A 13351-nucleotide genomic window follows, 5' to 3' on the forward strand; every position below is an offset into this window, starting at 1 on the left:
GACTTCGGACCCCAGCACCGCGAATGGGTGGAAGAAGGGGATATTCGGGCCCCTTATTTGATTCTTAAGTTCCACAAAGAGTTCCCGGACAAACCGGGAGGGCTCCCGGCCAAACCGGGAGATCTCCCGCCCTGCCCGGGAGACGGAGGATAAGATGTGTTTTGGAGGGGGCAGTATGTCAGCAAGCTGCCATTGTGTTCTGTGTTACTTGTACGCTTGTACAGTTCATCCCCCCCCCTCTGCCTGCTAGCCTGTATTTTATTTTGCTGTAATGCTAAGCCGGACATCTGGAGGACGTGGTGTAGGAGGTGAGCTTGAATGCTAGCTTGTTGCCTTTAGAGCCTGGGAACTGCACCTGTATTATGTCTGGATATAGTAGTGTTCCCAGGGATTGAGCGCGCAACGTTTCCCTTTACCCGCCAGCGGGAAAGTGATCCATTGGTTCGGTACCTGGTTCAAATCCCTTTATTATACTTGCCCTGGCTGTTTGTATCCATTCCTAACAAAGGACTTGTTTGAGTATCTTTCCAAAGCTTTGAAATAAATTTTGCTTTTCTGAAACGTGGATTTATTCTCGATGCTTGGGGATCCAACAGATACTCTCTCGAAGGCCATGCGAAAGTAGAAACAGCAAAGGTTCTCTCTGGCCATTATGGAGGAGGCTCCCTTACACAGTGTTACAAACCGCAGCTAATCTACAGTTCACACAGACATGTCTCAATCACTCCTCCCGCAGGAATGTCAGAGGAGGATCTTTGCGAACAGATTGATACATTGCCGGCAGGTGCTACATGAGGCTTGGGAACTACAAGCGGGGAGGAAATAGCTGTTGCGCAATAATAATAGAATTCAGCAAAGCAAAGCTATGTACATCAGAGAGCCATATGTGCAAGTAGAATGACCCAGTGACCCAGGCAAGGGTCTGATTCTGACATCTTTGCATTTTTTAAAACATTCATTAAGTTGTATACTAATTTGCTGTTCACCGGCTGCCTATATGTATGGACTGTTATCTTCCATTTCAGTGTATCTGAGGAAGTGTGTGTGCACACAAAAACTCATACCTTGAATAAAACTTTGTTGGTCTTAAAGGTGCCACTGGACTCACACTTATAATAAAATGTGTTAGTCTTTTAGGTTCCACAAGACTCCTCCTAATTACTGAGATCCTGGGGTTTCTGCTAAAACTATAGCTTATCTGACTAGAATATTTTGCAGACTTCCGTGTGGAAAAAGCCAGGACTTGCCTATAAGTCATGCCTTCTCTGAAAGGCTCTGATTATCTCCCCATGCCCTCCCCACCAATGTATGTTCTGGATTTATCTGTTTCCCTTCCCTCCCCCTGGTTAAGTTTTCCTTTGGCCAGATGGTGGAGCTTGAAAGCGGTCAAAGGCTCCTTGCGGAGATAGCTCTTTGCAACTTAGCTTTTAACCTCTGAAGGTCTAAAGAAGCTTGAAATCAAGAGCCTGAGCACCATGAAAACAATCATTGCTGCCTATTCCCAGAACCAGAGTGGTAAGAAAATGACCAGCAAAAGGTTACTGTGATTGAAAATGGGTCTGTGGAGGATTGTATTTTACAGTGGTGTTCCCCAGTGTGGTTTACTTAGATTGTGTATAATCTGTTTTCAGATGAACAAACTCAGTCTTTTAGCACCAAACAGGTCTGATATAGAAGCATATGCTATACTTCGGAAGAATTTGGTTCTGATACCAAACCACTCTCACATCAAAGGAGATTTCTAACTACAGTATGGGAATAAAAGGGAACACAAACTGGAATTTTGTCAGTAAAAGTTGCATTGCCCTTTATGGGTTTTGAATGCCTTCAAATTAGACTGGAAATTTGATTTTGACAGACAAAAACCTTTTGTTGATTAATGTTCAGTGCTATTAAAAATCAACTAGTATTTTATAGTCTTCTCACGCACACAAAACAAAAACAACAGTCTTTGGTATACTGGGAAATTTTTAGCAAAGAATTTTTTTTAAAAAGTGCTTGGAAGAGTATTTTTGTTGCTCTAGTTCACTTAATCTTCACTTGGGAAATCTGTGCAACAAAAGTTAAAATCTATGGTAGCTGATAGCTGCAATACTAAGAACACTTCCCTGGGAGCAAGCCCTATTGAATCAGTGCTTCGTTCTTGTGGCCCTTTATTACACACCGAGGGAAATGCTGATCACCACTTCGGGGTCAGGAAGCAATTTTCTCCAGATGAGTTTGGCCCCCAGGGATCCTGGAGGTTTTCTTGCCATCTTCTGGGCATGGAGCAGGGGGTCACTGGGGGCGTGGAAGGGGAGGTCGTTGTGAATTTCTTGCATTGTGCAGCAGGGGGTTGGACTAGATGACCCTGGAGGTCCCTTCCAACTCTATGATTCTATGAAAATGGGACTTACTTCTGAGTAGACATGCTTAGAATGCTCGCTACTCCAATATGCTATATTCTTGTAAGGACAAGTACTAGGTAACTTCATTTCTGGTATTATTTTTACCTATTTGGAACTGATCCTAATCATGATATGGCACATGGACTTTGTGAGCCTACAAAAGGCTTTAGAAATAGTCTCCAATGGTTTTATTGTGCACTTTATGGTATAGGCATGAAGGATCAGAAATCTCATGATTCTAACAACGAACAGTACAATCCTAAGCAATTTAGAAAGGTGTAAGTCTGCTGTTGGTTGTCTAACCCATATGAAATACTTATAGCTGCCAAAGTTAAGCATTTGTTAAGTAAAATTGCTGCCTGCCTGGAGAAAAGTCATCCTGTCTTTGGTAAGAGGCTTCATGGGATGTCATGGGAGAGCCAGTCTGGTGTAGGGGTTAAGTGCGCGGGCTCTGATCTGGGAGAACCGGGTTTGATTCCCCCCAATCCTCCTCCTCCACATGCAGCCAGCTGGGTGACCTTGGGTCAGTCACAAGTTCTCTCAGAGCTGTTCTCTCAAGAGCAGTCTTCGAAAGAGCTCTCTCAGCCCCACCTACCCCACAGGGTGTCTGTTGTGGGGAGTGGAATGGAAAGGAGTTTGTAAGCTGCTCTGAGACTCCTTCAGGTAGCGAAGGGCCATGGGGTATAAATCCAATCTCCTCCTCCTCCATGCCACAAATGCTTTCTGCTCTCCATTTCATTTCCACACATTAAAGGGACACAACAGTTTTTTCCAGGACTGCTGGCAGCCCTATGAGAAAGCAAGGTGGGCCCAGGTCCACCCAGTGAGCTTCCATGGCAGAGCGCAGTTTGAATCTGGTCCTCCTAGACCCTAACCTGGCAATCTGGCCACTCTGCTGCAGGGGATCCGCTCTGCTGCCACTCTCCAGGCCGGCAGTTTCTGCAGTGGGACCAAATATTGCCCATCTGTTGCATGGAACCAAATGAAAAATAAAATGTCTGAAGGACACAATTGACACAATCATGAAATCTGATAGTCTTACAGTTCCACAAGACTCTGTCTTTTAAACAGTGTTTAGAGATCCACAAACTCTGCTAAGTGTTTAAAAAATGACCTGTCTTTCAGCTAAGGGAACATAAAAACACTCTCTTGGGAATCCTACAGAGTCTTAGTACTAAAACAAATCCAGTGAGATAATTACTTCGAGCTCCCTCCCTACCTCAGAACAGGACAACTAAATGGTTAAAGCATTCCCATGAATACTTTTTAAAAAAAACCTCTTTGAAAAGTGTTTTTTAAAAAGCTATGGTTGGGGTTTAAATTCATATTAAGCCATGAGACAAATAATCTGAACTTTAGATGGCTCACCCCAAAGATGGAAGCACCGTTCTTGCTGCCCACTAACCTGGAGGGACGTGTCCCTTGAATGGAGGCACCATGAGATGTTATTTCCAAGTGATGTTATTTAATTCCATGCCATGAAAGGCTTCAATGACCCATTTCTAATATTAAGTCTCTGTTAAAGGAACTTTTTCTCCAGGCCTGTTGGCAACCATAAGCAGAATGGTTGCTCCTTTCCCAGGGCTGCATGCCGTTGTGCGGGTGGATCATAGCTGCTTACAGGAAATGCTGCGGACAAGACAAAAAAGAGAGTGTTTACCTCTGTATCCTTTATTTTATGTAATTAAATATATCACGTTTTTACTTGATTAGCTCACAACAGCCTTCTTAAATAGGACTCTTGCGGCTCTTGTGTTGTGTGTGTCTATACTTGAGAATTACTTAGAACCTAATTTGCTGTTTTGTCTCTTGATTTCAGAAACAGACTCCTTTCCAAAGGGAGGAATGTTTTTGAAAATAAATTAAAAGATCTTTAAAAAAACAAAAAACAAAGGGAGGAACGATCAAGCCCCTGTTTTGATCCTTTTGCAGTGACATCTGTGACAGTTAATGTTTCACCAGCTGAGAGGAAGGAAAAGGTAGAAGCAAAGTGAGCCATTATCGTGAGGCTCAGAAGCCAAGGCTGAGACATGGACAGGACCTTGGTCTGAAGCCTCTCTTATCAGTCACTGCAGGACAGGCTATGAGGCCTCTTTCGTAGCCCAGATAGGGGCTCGTGTCATTTTCTTGAAGGGTGCAACCTTTGGCCAGCCTTGCTATCAAGCAGGAGGTATGTGGCGAATCTGTGGTGCATCTTTTAGAAGCTGTAGATTTTGGGAAATCTGCTGGCAAAATGCCCCAGTATCATCCGCTTCACCCTTCCCTGGTGCTAGGGTCTGACTTGCTCCAGCATTCTGAACAGGCACAACCTTCAGTTCAATTACCTTTATTGGCACTGACATTAAAAAGAGTAATAGACAAAAAGATAAGGTAAAGAACGAATACCAATCAAAGAGAAAAAAACATTCTAATTAAGATAGTCTAAAATCAATGTAAAATAAGTCTCAATTTCATATCTGAATACAACTTTTGCATTACAATACTGTACTACAAATAAAAAGAGCAGCCTGCAAGGACTCTGCCACAGAAACGGTTATATTTTCATCATCGCTGTTTAGCAAATAAAACAATTGTTGTGAGTCAGGAAGCTCTCTGATACCACCAAGTAGAAGAAGAGGAAGAAGAGGAGAAGAGATTGGGTTTATACCCCGTCCTTCACTTGGAGTCTCAGAGTGTCTTACAAACCCCTTTCCTTTCCCCTCCCCACAACAGACACCCTGTGAGGTGGGTGGGGCTGAGAGAGCTCTGACAGGAACTGCTCTTTTTCAAGGACAGCTGTGCCAGAGCTTGTGACTGACCCAAGGTCACATCAGCAGGTGCAAGTGGAGGAGTGGGGAATCAAACCCGGCTCTCCCAGATTAGAGTCCGCACACTTGACCAGTACACCAAACTGGTAGTGACGATAAAGTGCAGTGTCAAATATAGGCATAATAATGGCATTCCAATAACACCTGAGACACCGTTTCAACTGACCCGCTTGCACAGGGACATAGTCTATTAACAAAAGGGATACCATTAAACCTCGCAGTTAAGACAGCTGAACGGAGAGCATTGAATCTGGCAAGTGGAAAGGTTCTACGTAGCGCTGGAGTCTGAAGTTGGTGAAAACAGCTAGCAGGATGACCCACAGTGGGCAACATCCCCCATGGCTTAGAGGGGAGAACATGTCTTATTAGCTGCGTTCAAATAGCTCCGCCTCAAATAGCCTGTCCCTTTTGTTTGCATTGCCTCCAATTCCAAAAGTAAGAGTAAGGATTCGAAAGGGATATTCAGTGTTTGTAATTTATTTTCAATAATAACCAACCAAGGGTTAGATTCAGTCAAAAGTTGGGAGCAGTAACTAGAGGGATCAGATCTATAATGTAATCGAAGCCAGAACTTAAAGGTCATTAACCACACCCTTGTAGTCATAAGGTTTTGGCCACATTGGTTCCCTCTTCCAGAAAAATAAAAATGCAGACACTTCTGCATTTTTATTTGTTACTCTATGTTGTTGGGTCCATGCTGCAGTAGCTTGAAAATGAAAACCTAAGTACTTATAGTGTTTTACCTGTTCAAGCTCGTGATTGCTCATCTTCCAGGTAAATTGCTTCCTAGATTTGGAGAAGACCAGCACTTTGGATTTTCTGTAGTTTAATTCTAATTTGTTGATTTTGCAGTACTCTTGGAAGCAATGCGATAAGCGAAGCAAACCCACTTGGGAACATGACTAAAACCGCATCGTCTGCATAAAGCAAAAGTGGGACGTTGGTAGAACCCAGTTTGGGACTATGGCCATCCACTTGGGTTAAAATGGGGACAAGGTCGCTTAGGAAAAAGTTGAAAAGCATGCAACCCTGTTTGACACCTTTGCTGGTAGAAATATTTGGGGTTAATCTCCCTGAAGCAGAGTATCTGATTTGACATGAGGAGGACATATGAAGTCTGCTAATTAAAAAAAAGGAGTTTCTTGTCCAGGGAAGTATCAGCCATTTTCTCCCAGAGGCGATTCCTGGGGATAGAATCAAAAGCCCCTTTAAGGTCCAGAAATGCCACATATAATTTGGATCTTCTGCGCCCTGTTAACTGAGAAAGAACCAAACAGTGGTCCAAAGTCGATTTCCCCTGCCTACAGCCAGTTTGCTCTGAGCCGATAAATTTCTGAGCTGTTAACCAATTGTGGAGTTTGTTTTCTAATAATTTAGCATGCAATTTGTCAATGACAGAAAGGAGGCTGATAGGTCTAAAATTTGCAGGGTTTGACTGGCCACCCTTCTTAAAAACCGGTACTATAATTGCATTCGTCCATGTTGTGGGCATGTGCCCTGTTAAGTTTACAATGGTAAAAAAATCCGCCAGAGGGGTTGCCCACCATTCAGGATCAGCTTTTAGGATTTCCACAGGTATTATGTCAGGACCAGGAGCTTTGCCTGATTTTAGTTGGTTAATACAACTTCATCAGTTTAGTTGGTTAAAACAACTTCATTAGAAGTTACAGGGGACCATTCAGGAATATCATCCAATACAAGGTTGGTAATATGGGAAGCTTCTGAAGCCTCCCTCTGAAATTTTTTTTTTTTTAATGATGGTACCAAGTAGAAGGAGAAATGACAGAAGGGTTGGATATTCCTGGTCTGAGTGTTCTGTTTACTAACGCCCAAAATTGCTTGGAATCCTTGCGGGAGATAGAAGTTAACAGTCACTCCCACTGTTTTTCAACAAATGCACCCCTCTTAATTTTAATAAGGTTATTTAAGTAGTTTTTGCATGTTTGATATTTTTCTGGGAAATAAGAGAGTGAAGAATTACAGAATTTCTGATAGATGGAGCATAGAAGTGATTTCAATTCTCTACATTCTTTATCAAACCAAGAGCTATTAGCAGATGGATCAGAATGATTTGGTTTGATACTCTGATATTTATGTTTTAACGACTCATTTATAAGAGCAGAAGAATCTCATAATTGGATTCAGCTTGAAGATGATCAGTGGACTCTATTAATCTATCCCTATAGTCCAAGATAGAAGACTGGTTCAAAATTGTTGAAAGGGATGACCTTACCTCTGGAGACCAGAAGACCCTAGTTGGTAAATCAGGTTCTTGAATCATAGGTTGTCAACATATGTTAGCATCTAACCTGAGCACGAGAACTAAGGGCAGGTGGTCACTATGAAGCTGTTCCCGAATAGAAAAATTACATATGAAGGAACCAAGATTTAAAGAAACTAAAATGTAATCAACTACACTACACCCTCTGGTATAATTATCAGCACAACCTTGTCCTAGTGAGATCCCCATTCTCCAATGGTCCTTATTTTAAATAGCTGTATTTAAATCTTGAAATACTTGTCAGTATTTACATATACTGGGGACCAAGAAGCCCTGTGAGGAAAGGCTGAGAGACTTGGGAATGTTCCGCCTGGAGAAGAGGAGGTTAATGGGGGGGGGGCAGCGGCGACATGACTGCTTTCTTTAAGTATCTGAAGGGCTGTCACTTAGAGGAGGGCAGGGAGCAGTTCCTGTTGGCAGCAGAGGACAGGACTCACAATAATAGGTTTAAATTAAGGGTGGGAAGGTACTGGCTGGATATTAGGAAAAACCTTTTTACAGCAAGAGTTACGCAACAATGGAAAGCTGCCTAGGGAAGTGGGGAGCTCCCCCTTCTCACTGGCAGTCTTTAAGCAGTGGCTGGGCAAAGACTGGTCACAGGGATGCTCTAGGCTGGTCCTGCACTGAGCAGGGGGTTGGACTAGATGGCCTGTAGGGCCCCTTCCAACTCTGTGTGATCCTGTGATCCTATGATTCTCTTGAAATACATGTCAGTGGCAGCTGACATAACACTACATAACAACATATGTAATTCTATTCTGACCAATGTCTCCAGACCGTGGATTAAAACATCCACACAACAGGGCCATATCCCTTTTCCTACATATCTCGGTGTCACAGAGGATGGCCTGTTTGTGCTGATTGGCTGCCCTCACGTGCTTATTATTTTGGTTGGCAGGCCTCCATTCTTTAGACTTCTTTAAATATAAAAGCAGAGGAAAGTATACACAAAAATACACAATCTGCAAATAAGTTTTTTAGGAAGCTTCTTTCTGTGGTTGGTATGTTGCCAGAAGATCCTTACAGAGCATTCCTCTGCAGAGTTGTTTCAGTTTGTCTACTGAAGTTAATAGTCTTAGACTGGAGTAACTCTGCATAGTGTTGCACTGTTAGAAGAAGTTATGTCAAGCGAGACATATGCTTATTTACTTCAAAGTAGATTAAGTCCAGTAGGTTTCAAGGTATCCCAGCAAAAACATTGTTAAAATAAGTACAGAGTTTAAGGTTTAGACAGCTGTGTAAGGTGTAAGGATTAGAGTGCTGTGTGTTTACACCATTTCTGATGCTTGAACAAATGATGTCTGGCCCCGGTCACACGGGAAAGTTGCCGTGGGAGAGGCACGGGAATCCCGCGGATTTTCTGGGTGCGATCTCACCCCAACATCTGGGAAGCTCAGTGCTCCCGTGGCGAACCCGTGGCTCCCCGCCGAAGGTGCAGAGTTAAAAACTAGTACCTACGAGGTACTAGTTTCCTGAAACCATGGGCCAAGGGTGGGCATCTGATCGCGTTCCCGGTGGACTTACGTGGCATCCAGCGCTGTTCGTCTCCACAGGTTGCGCAACAGCGCCCACCAGCACATGCGCACAAAGAGCGATTGCTAGTGCGATCACACGGCGTGGCTTCTGTGCCATGCTGCAGGATACCCGTCTGATCGGCATTTTCCCCGAACCACGGGACCTCGACAGGGACGTGTGCTCGGGCAGCCATGCGTTAGTTTCCTCCGGGGCAATTAGCCATACCTCCCCCCCCGCGATATCCGGCCTGTGTGACCGGGGCCTCTGTTCTTTTTATTTTTCAGAGGGTAGCCATGTTGGTCTGCAGTAGAAGAGCTAGACTCAAGTCCAGTATCACTTTAGAGCCCAACATAATTTTTGCAGTACAAGCTTTTGAGAGTCTAAGCTCCCTTCATCAGATACACATTAGAATGGAGACCTCTGAGTCCTTATATCCTCCTGAGTGGGATATAAGGATTTAGAGATCTCTGGCTGTGGTCAGACGTGCCATTTGGCACAGAGGGGAAGCATCTCTATTACCTTCAGTGGAATTTGACTCGCAGTCAAATTCCCTTTGTGCTGCAGGCTCAGCCCGTCACTGCATGACAGGACGCTCTGGTTATGTGCATACTGCTAAGCGGGGTGGGTGGGGGTGGCACTGAGTCGGGATGGGATGGGCAGACCATTCCGAAGGCTTGAAAGCGTGCTTGCATAATCAGACTAGGGAAGCCCCATCCGTGGCCTGTTGTCAAGTTTTAGGACCGGACTTTCCCTGGTGTCTTTTAACTCCGTTTCTGTGGCAGGGCAGCACGAGGTGCCAACAACTACGGGACCTTTCCCAGATGTTGCTGTCTGATCATGCACTTTAGATCCACCAGGCATTCGCAGCTGACTCAGATCTAAATACACATCTGACTGCAGCCTCTGTTCCAATTCCAGACAATCTTGTTGGTCTCTAAGGTGCTAGTGGACTCAGATCTAGCTGTCCTTTGTATTTTTGTTTATTGTACTTTCATATGTTTCAAATGCTCAAAGCTTGATCTCTGTAAACACACCACAGAGGTCAAAATGGCCAGTGGATGAGCTTGCCATTGATTCAGTGTGATAGCTCGAACAAAGGTCAATTGATTTTCCTTGCAGAAGATGTGGTAACTAGCTGGACTCTCTAAATGACCATGCAGATAAAGATTTGTCTAGCAGGAGATGCTCTCAGATTTGCTGGTTGCAGCAGCTACTACCCAGGAGTAAGGGAAAGGGGCAACATTGCCAAGTGGACGCTTTGATGGCCATGGGGATTTTTGGACTTCCTGAAACCAAGAAGTTTCAGCCCATTCCTTCACAACCTCATTTGGTCTACTGTGTTCTGGTGACTGAAAACTGAACAACCAATACTGTAATGTCCTTATATAATGAGTATTATGTGTGTTCTATACTGTAGACAGTTCTGGCTGCTTCATCACAAAAATGGAGAAGGGTGCAGGAAAAGGCATCTAAAATGAATCTTGTGTATAGAAAAAAAGCGTAAAGTGGGAGTCTTTAGTTTTGAAAAAATAGTCACCTTGATGGCCCTGATGAGGGCAGAAATGAACAGTTTTTGCAAATAAAATAAATAAATAATATAAAAGCAGTTTGAGTACAGGGAGTAAACCACAATTAGATCTTAGCTTCTTCTTTGTTGACAGTGGATGCTGATGGATCCATCCAAAAACTGTCTGCCTTGGCTCTCAGGTTGTGAAGAGCATCCCCCTTAAACACTGAATCTCTAGGGGAAGATCTTGTCAAAGGTTAGTGGTCACTCAGAAATTGCAGGGGAAGAATTTCAACATTTCTGAACATTTAATAATAGACTTACATGTACAACTTGCGTAGGGCAAGTAACTCCAGGAGTTTTAGACCTCGCCTGTTAACTACAGGGTCTGAGGATCAACGATCTAGTATGGAAGCACATTCAGCAGCCTGTGCATCTAGATTTCCTTGAGGTGCTAAACGGCCTGGGCCAATCCTTGCGTTGAAATCCCCACATAAGATTATTTTAAAATTAGAGTATTGAGCCAATAAGTGATCTAGGGTGGTAACAAACTGGTCCCATATTTTCTCCTTGTCTTGCGTTTTATTGCATTTGGGGGGCAAATATACATTGACGCACGAGAGGTTGCCTATTTTCTCACCCTTGACCAATAATGGTTGTATGTAGTGGGGGCAGATGCTATCAATGACTTGGATTTCTGTTTTTAAGTCTACGTTAAAAAGTGCTGCAAGACCACCACTTCCTCGGCCTTTGTGGTGGGACTTAACTGCAGCACTTGCATATGTTCTGAAGCCTTGGACGCTTATTAGAGAAGTGTCTTGAACCCAAGTTTCTTGCATAAACACTATATCGGATTGTCTTAAAAGTTTTAAAAAATCAGGGTCATGGAGTTTGTTATGCCACCCTCCCACATTCCAGGAAATAATTTTTAATTGTCAGTCGTTGGAGATTCTTTCCAGCTCCCCTCCTGCGTCGTGAAAAATGCAGTTGTTCCTCTTTGCCACCCGATAGTCCTGCATGTGAGGGGCAGGGCAGGTGCTGGGATGACTTTCCAGATTACACTCCAACATCTGGGTGGTGGGAACTGGCTCATTGTGGATAGCACACTTTATTACATGCTTGCTAGGTGGCACTGGCAGAATCATTGAGGGAGGGAGTGGGAAGTCATTGCCTGGTGCCTTTTGATGGCTAAGAGCTGATGAGGATTCCTTCCAATGAGTTGTTTAGGTAACAATCTTCCTCTTCACCTTCTTTGGCATCTTGGATGTTTTTGTATGAAATAGTTGTTACTTTTTCATCAAGAGACAAAGTTGGCCTGGTTCTCGATGGTAAGTCCTCTACGGTGGTATCTGTTGAAGTTGGAAACAGAGAGGACACACAGGTGTTTCTGAAGACTCTTGCTGGGAAGATCCCTTTGCTGCCCAGGAAGGATCTCTTTTGGAGAAGCATTGTGGGTATTTTGGAGGTTTTGAAAGTCAGCAGCACTCTCTGTGCTTGATTTGTCCAGTTTAGTATTTCAGTTGAAGCTAGATCTATTGGGAGTTGAATTTCCGGAAATAGAGATCTTAGATGAGAGGTGACTTGCTCCTTCAGCTTCCAGATGGGCAGCTGTCATTTATATCTGCAGATTGTTAGGCACACCTTTTGCAGTTGTAGAACCAGTATGTACTGCTCCTTATTTTCTCTAGGTTGTTTCAGGTCCCAGTCTGGGCTTCTGTGATCTTGCCTAGAGGGATTTCCATTGGCCAGGCCTGTTGCTTCCAGCACAGTCTTTGTGGCATAATCGAAATACTCCAGTTTTACAAAAATTGTTTTAGCAGTCTAAAGATGTAACCCATGGTTTTAGCTGTCAGATGGCAGAAATCTGTTGCAGTGCTGGCAACTCCCTCTGCTACTACGGCCTCTGCTGGTTTGTTTGCCTGCTGCTCGTTTTCAGCTTCTGCAGGAATTTCCTCAGAGTTGAAAGTATCAGCCAGAGGAGCATACTGATTAGTAACAGGAATGGTGTAAGCGGCTTCGTTCTTTGCTTTAAAAAAGTCTTCTATCTTTTTCTGTTTGCAGATGAGAAGTGTTGTTGGGTCCTCTGGATCTCGAGATCTCTTTGTTTTCCTCATTATGGGTACTATGTAGCTACTATGGAGTTGCGTATGAGCTCCCAGTTGTAGCCTTGTGGAGTTGCTCACTGCCTGGTGAAGGTGTTAGTCAGAGATGGGAGAATATAAAATATGCTGGGGCTGGTAAAATTTGGAAAATGAGTAGGGCTCGGAAAGTAATAAAAAAGCCGAGTGTATAAAACTCCTGGAGTTACTTGCCCTGTACAACTTGTACATTCTAAACGGGACCTAGTATGACTCTTCTGATGGGTCCTACACATACTTATCTTCACTTTATGCAAGCACAATTGACGACATAGCAATTTCCCCCAACCTATTGAGTCAACTGAACAACTTTAAAGTGAGGGATAGTAGCTTAAGTGATCACTGCCCATTAGAACTAAATTTAAGTTTCAGCAACCAGATTTTCTTAACCCCGACATCTGATCCCACTGAAGATCTATCTCCTGGTTACAGGAGACGTAGGTGGATGGAACGTATGTATAACACAGTTGCACAAGCTCTAGAGGGTATAGAACTCAGGGTTTAGTCATCAGTCTCTTTTACAGTCAGACTCCAATGTTATTCATTATTATGAAGATCTAATTCTTACCCTTAAACCTCTGTTGACTAACTATGGACCTCCCAAACAACATACCCACCCCAATAATATTTGGTTTGATCAGGAATGTAGGGATTTTAAAAAGAAGCTAGTCAGACAAATGAAACATACCCGACAAAATAAGGACCAGAAACTAAGA

General features: G+C 43.5%; 1 protein-coding gene across 1 annotated transcript in view; it reads left to right on the top strand.

Moving 5' to 3' along the window:
* Positions 1 to 1475: 1475 nt before the first annotated feature.
* The window catches only part of LOC107110553 (diacylglycerol O-acyltransferase 2-like), a 105231-nt gene continuing 93355 nt past the window's right edge, over positions 1476 to 13351 (top strand). The window contains exon 1 of the mRNA XM_015411352.1: positions 1476 to 1515. Coding sequence (XP_015266838.1) covers positions 1476 to 1515 — 40 coding nt within the window. The remainder of the gene's footprint in view (positions 1516 to 13351) is intronic.

Source organism: Gekko japonicus, unplaced genomic scaffold (genome assembly GCF_001447785.1).
Source record: "Gekko japonicus isolate JY-2015 unplaced genomic scaffold, Gekko_japonicus_V1.1 scaffold2506, whole genome shotgun sequence".
In the NCBI taxonomy this organism is placed as follows: domain Eukaryota; kingdom Metazoa; phylum Chordata; class Lepidosauria; order Squamata; family Gekkonidae; genus Gekko; species Gekko japonicus.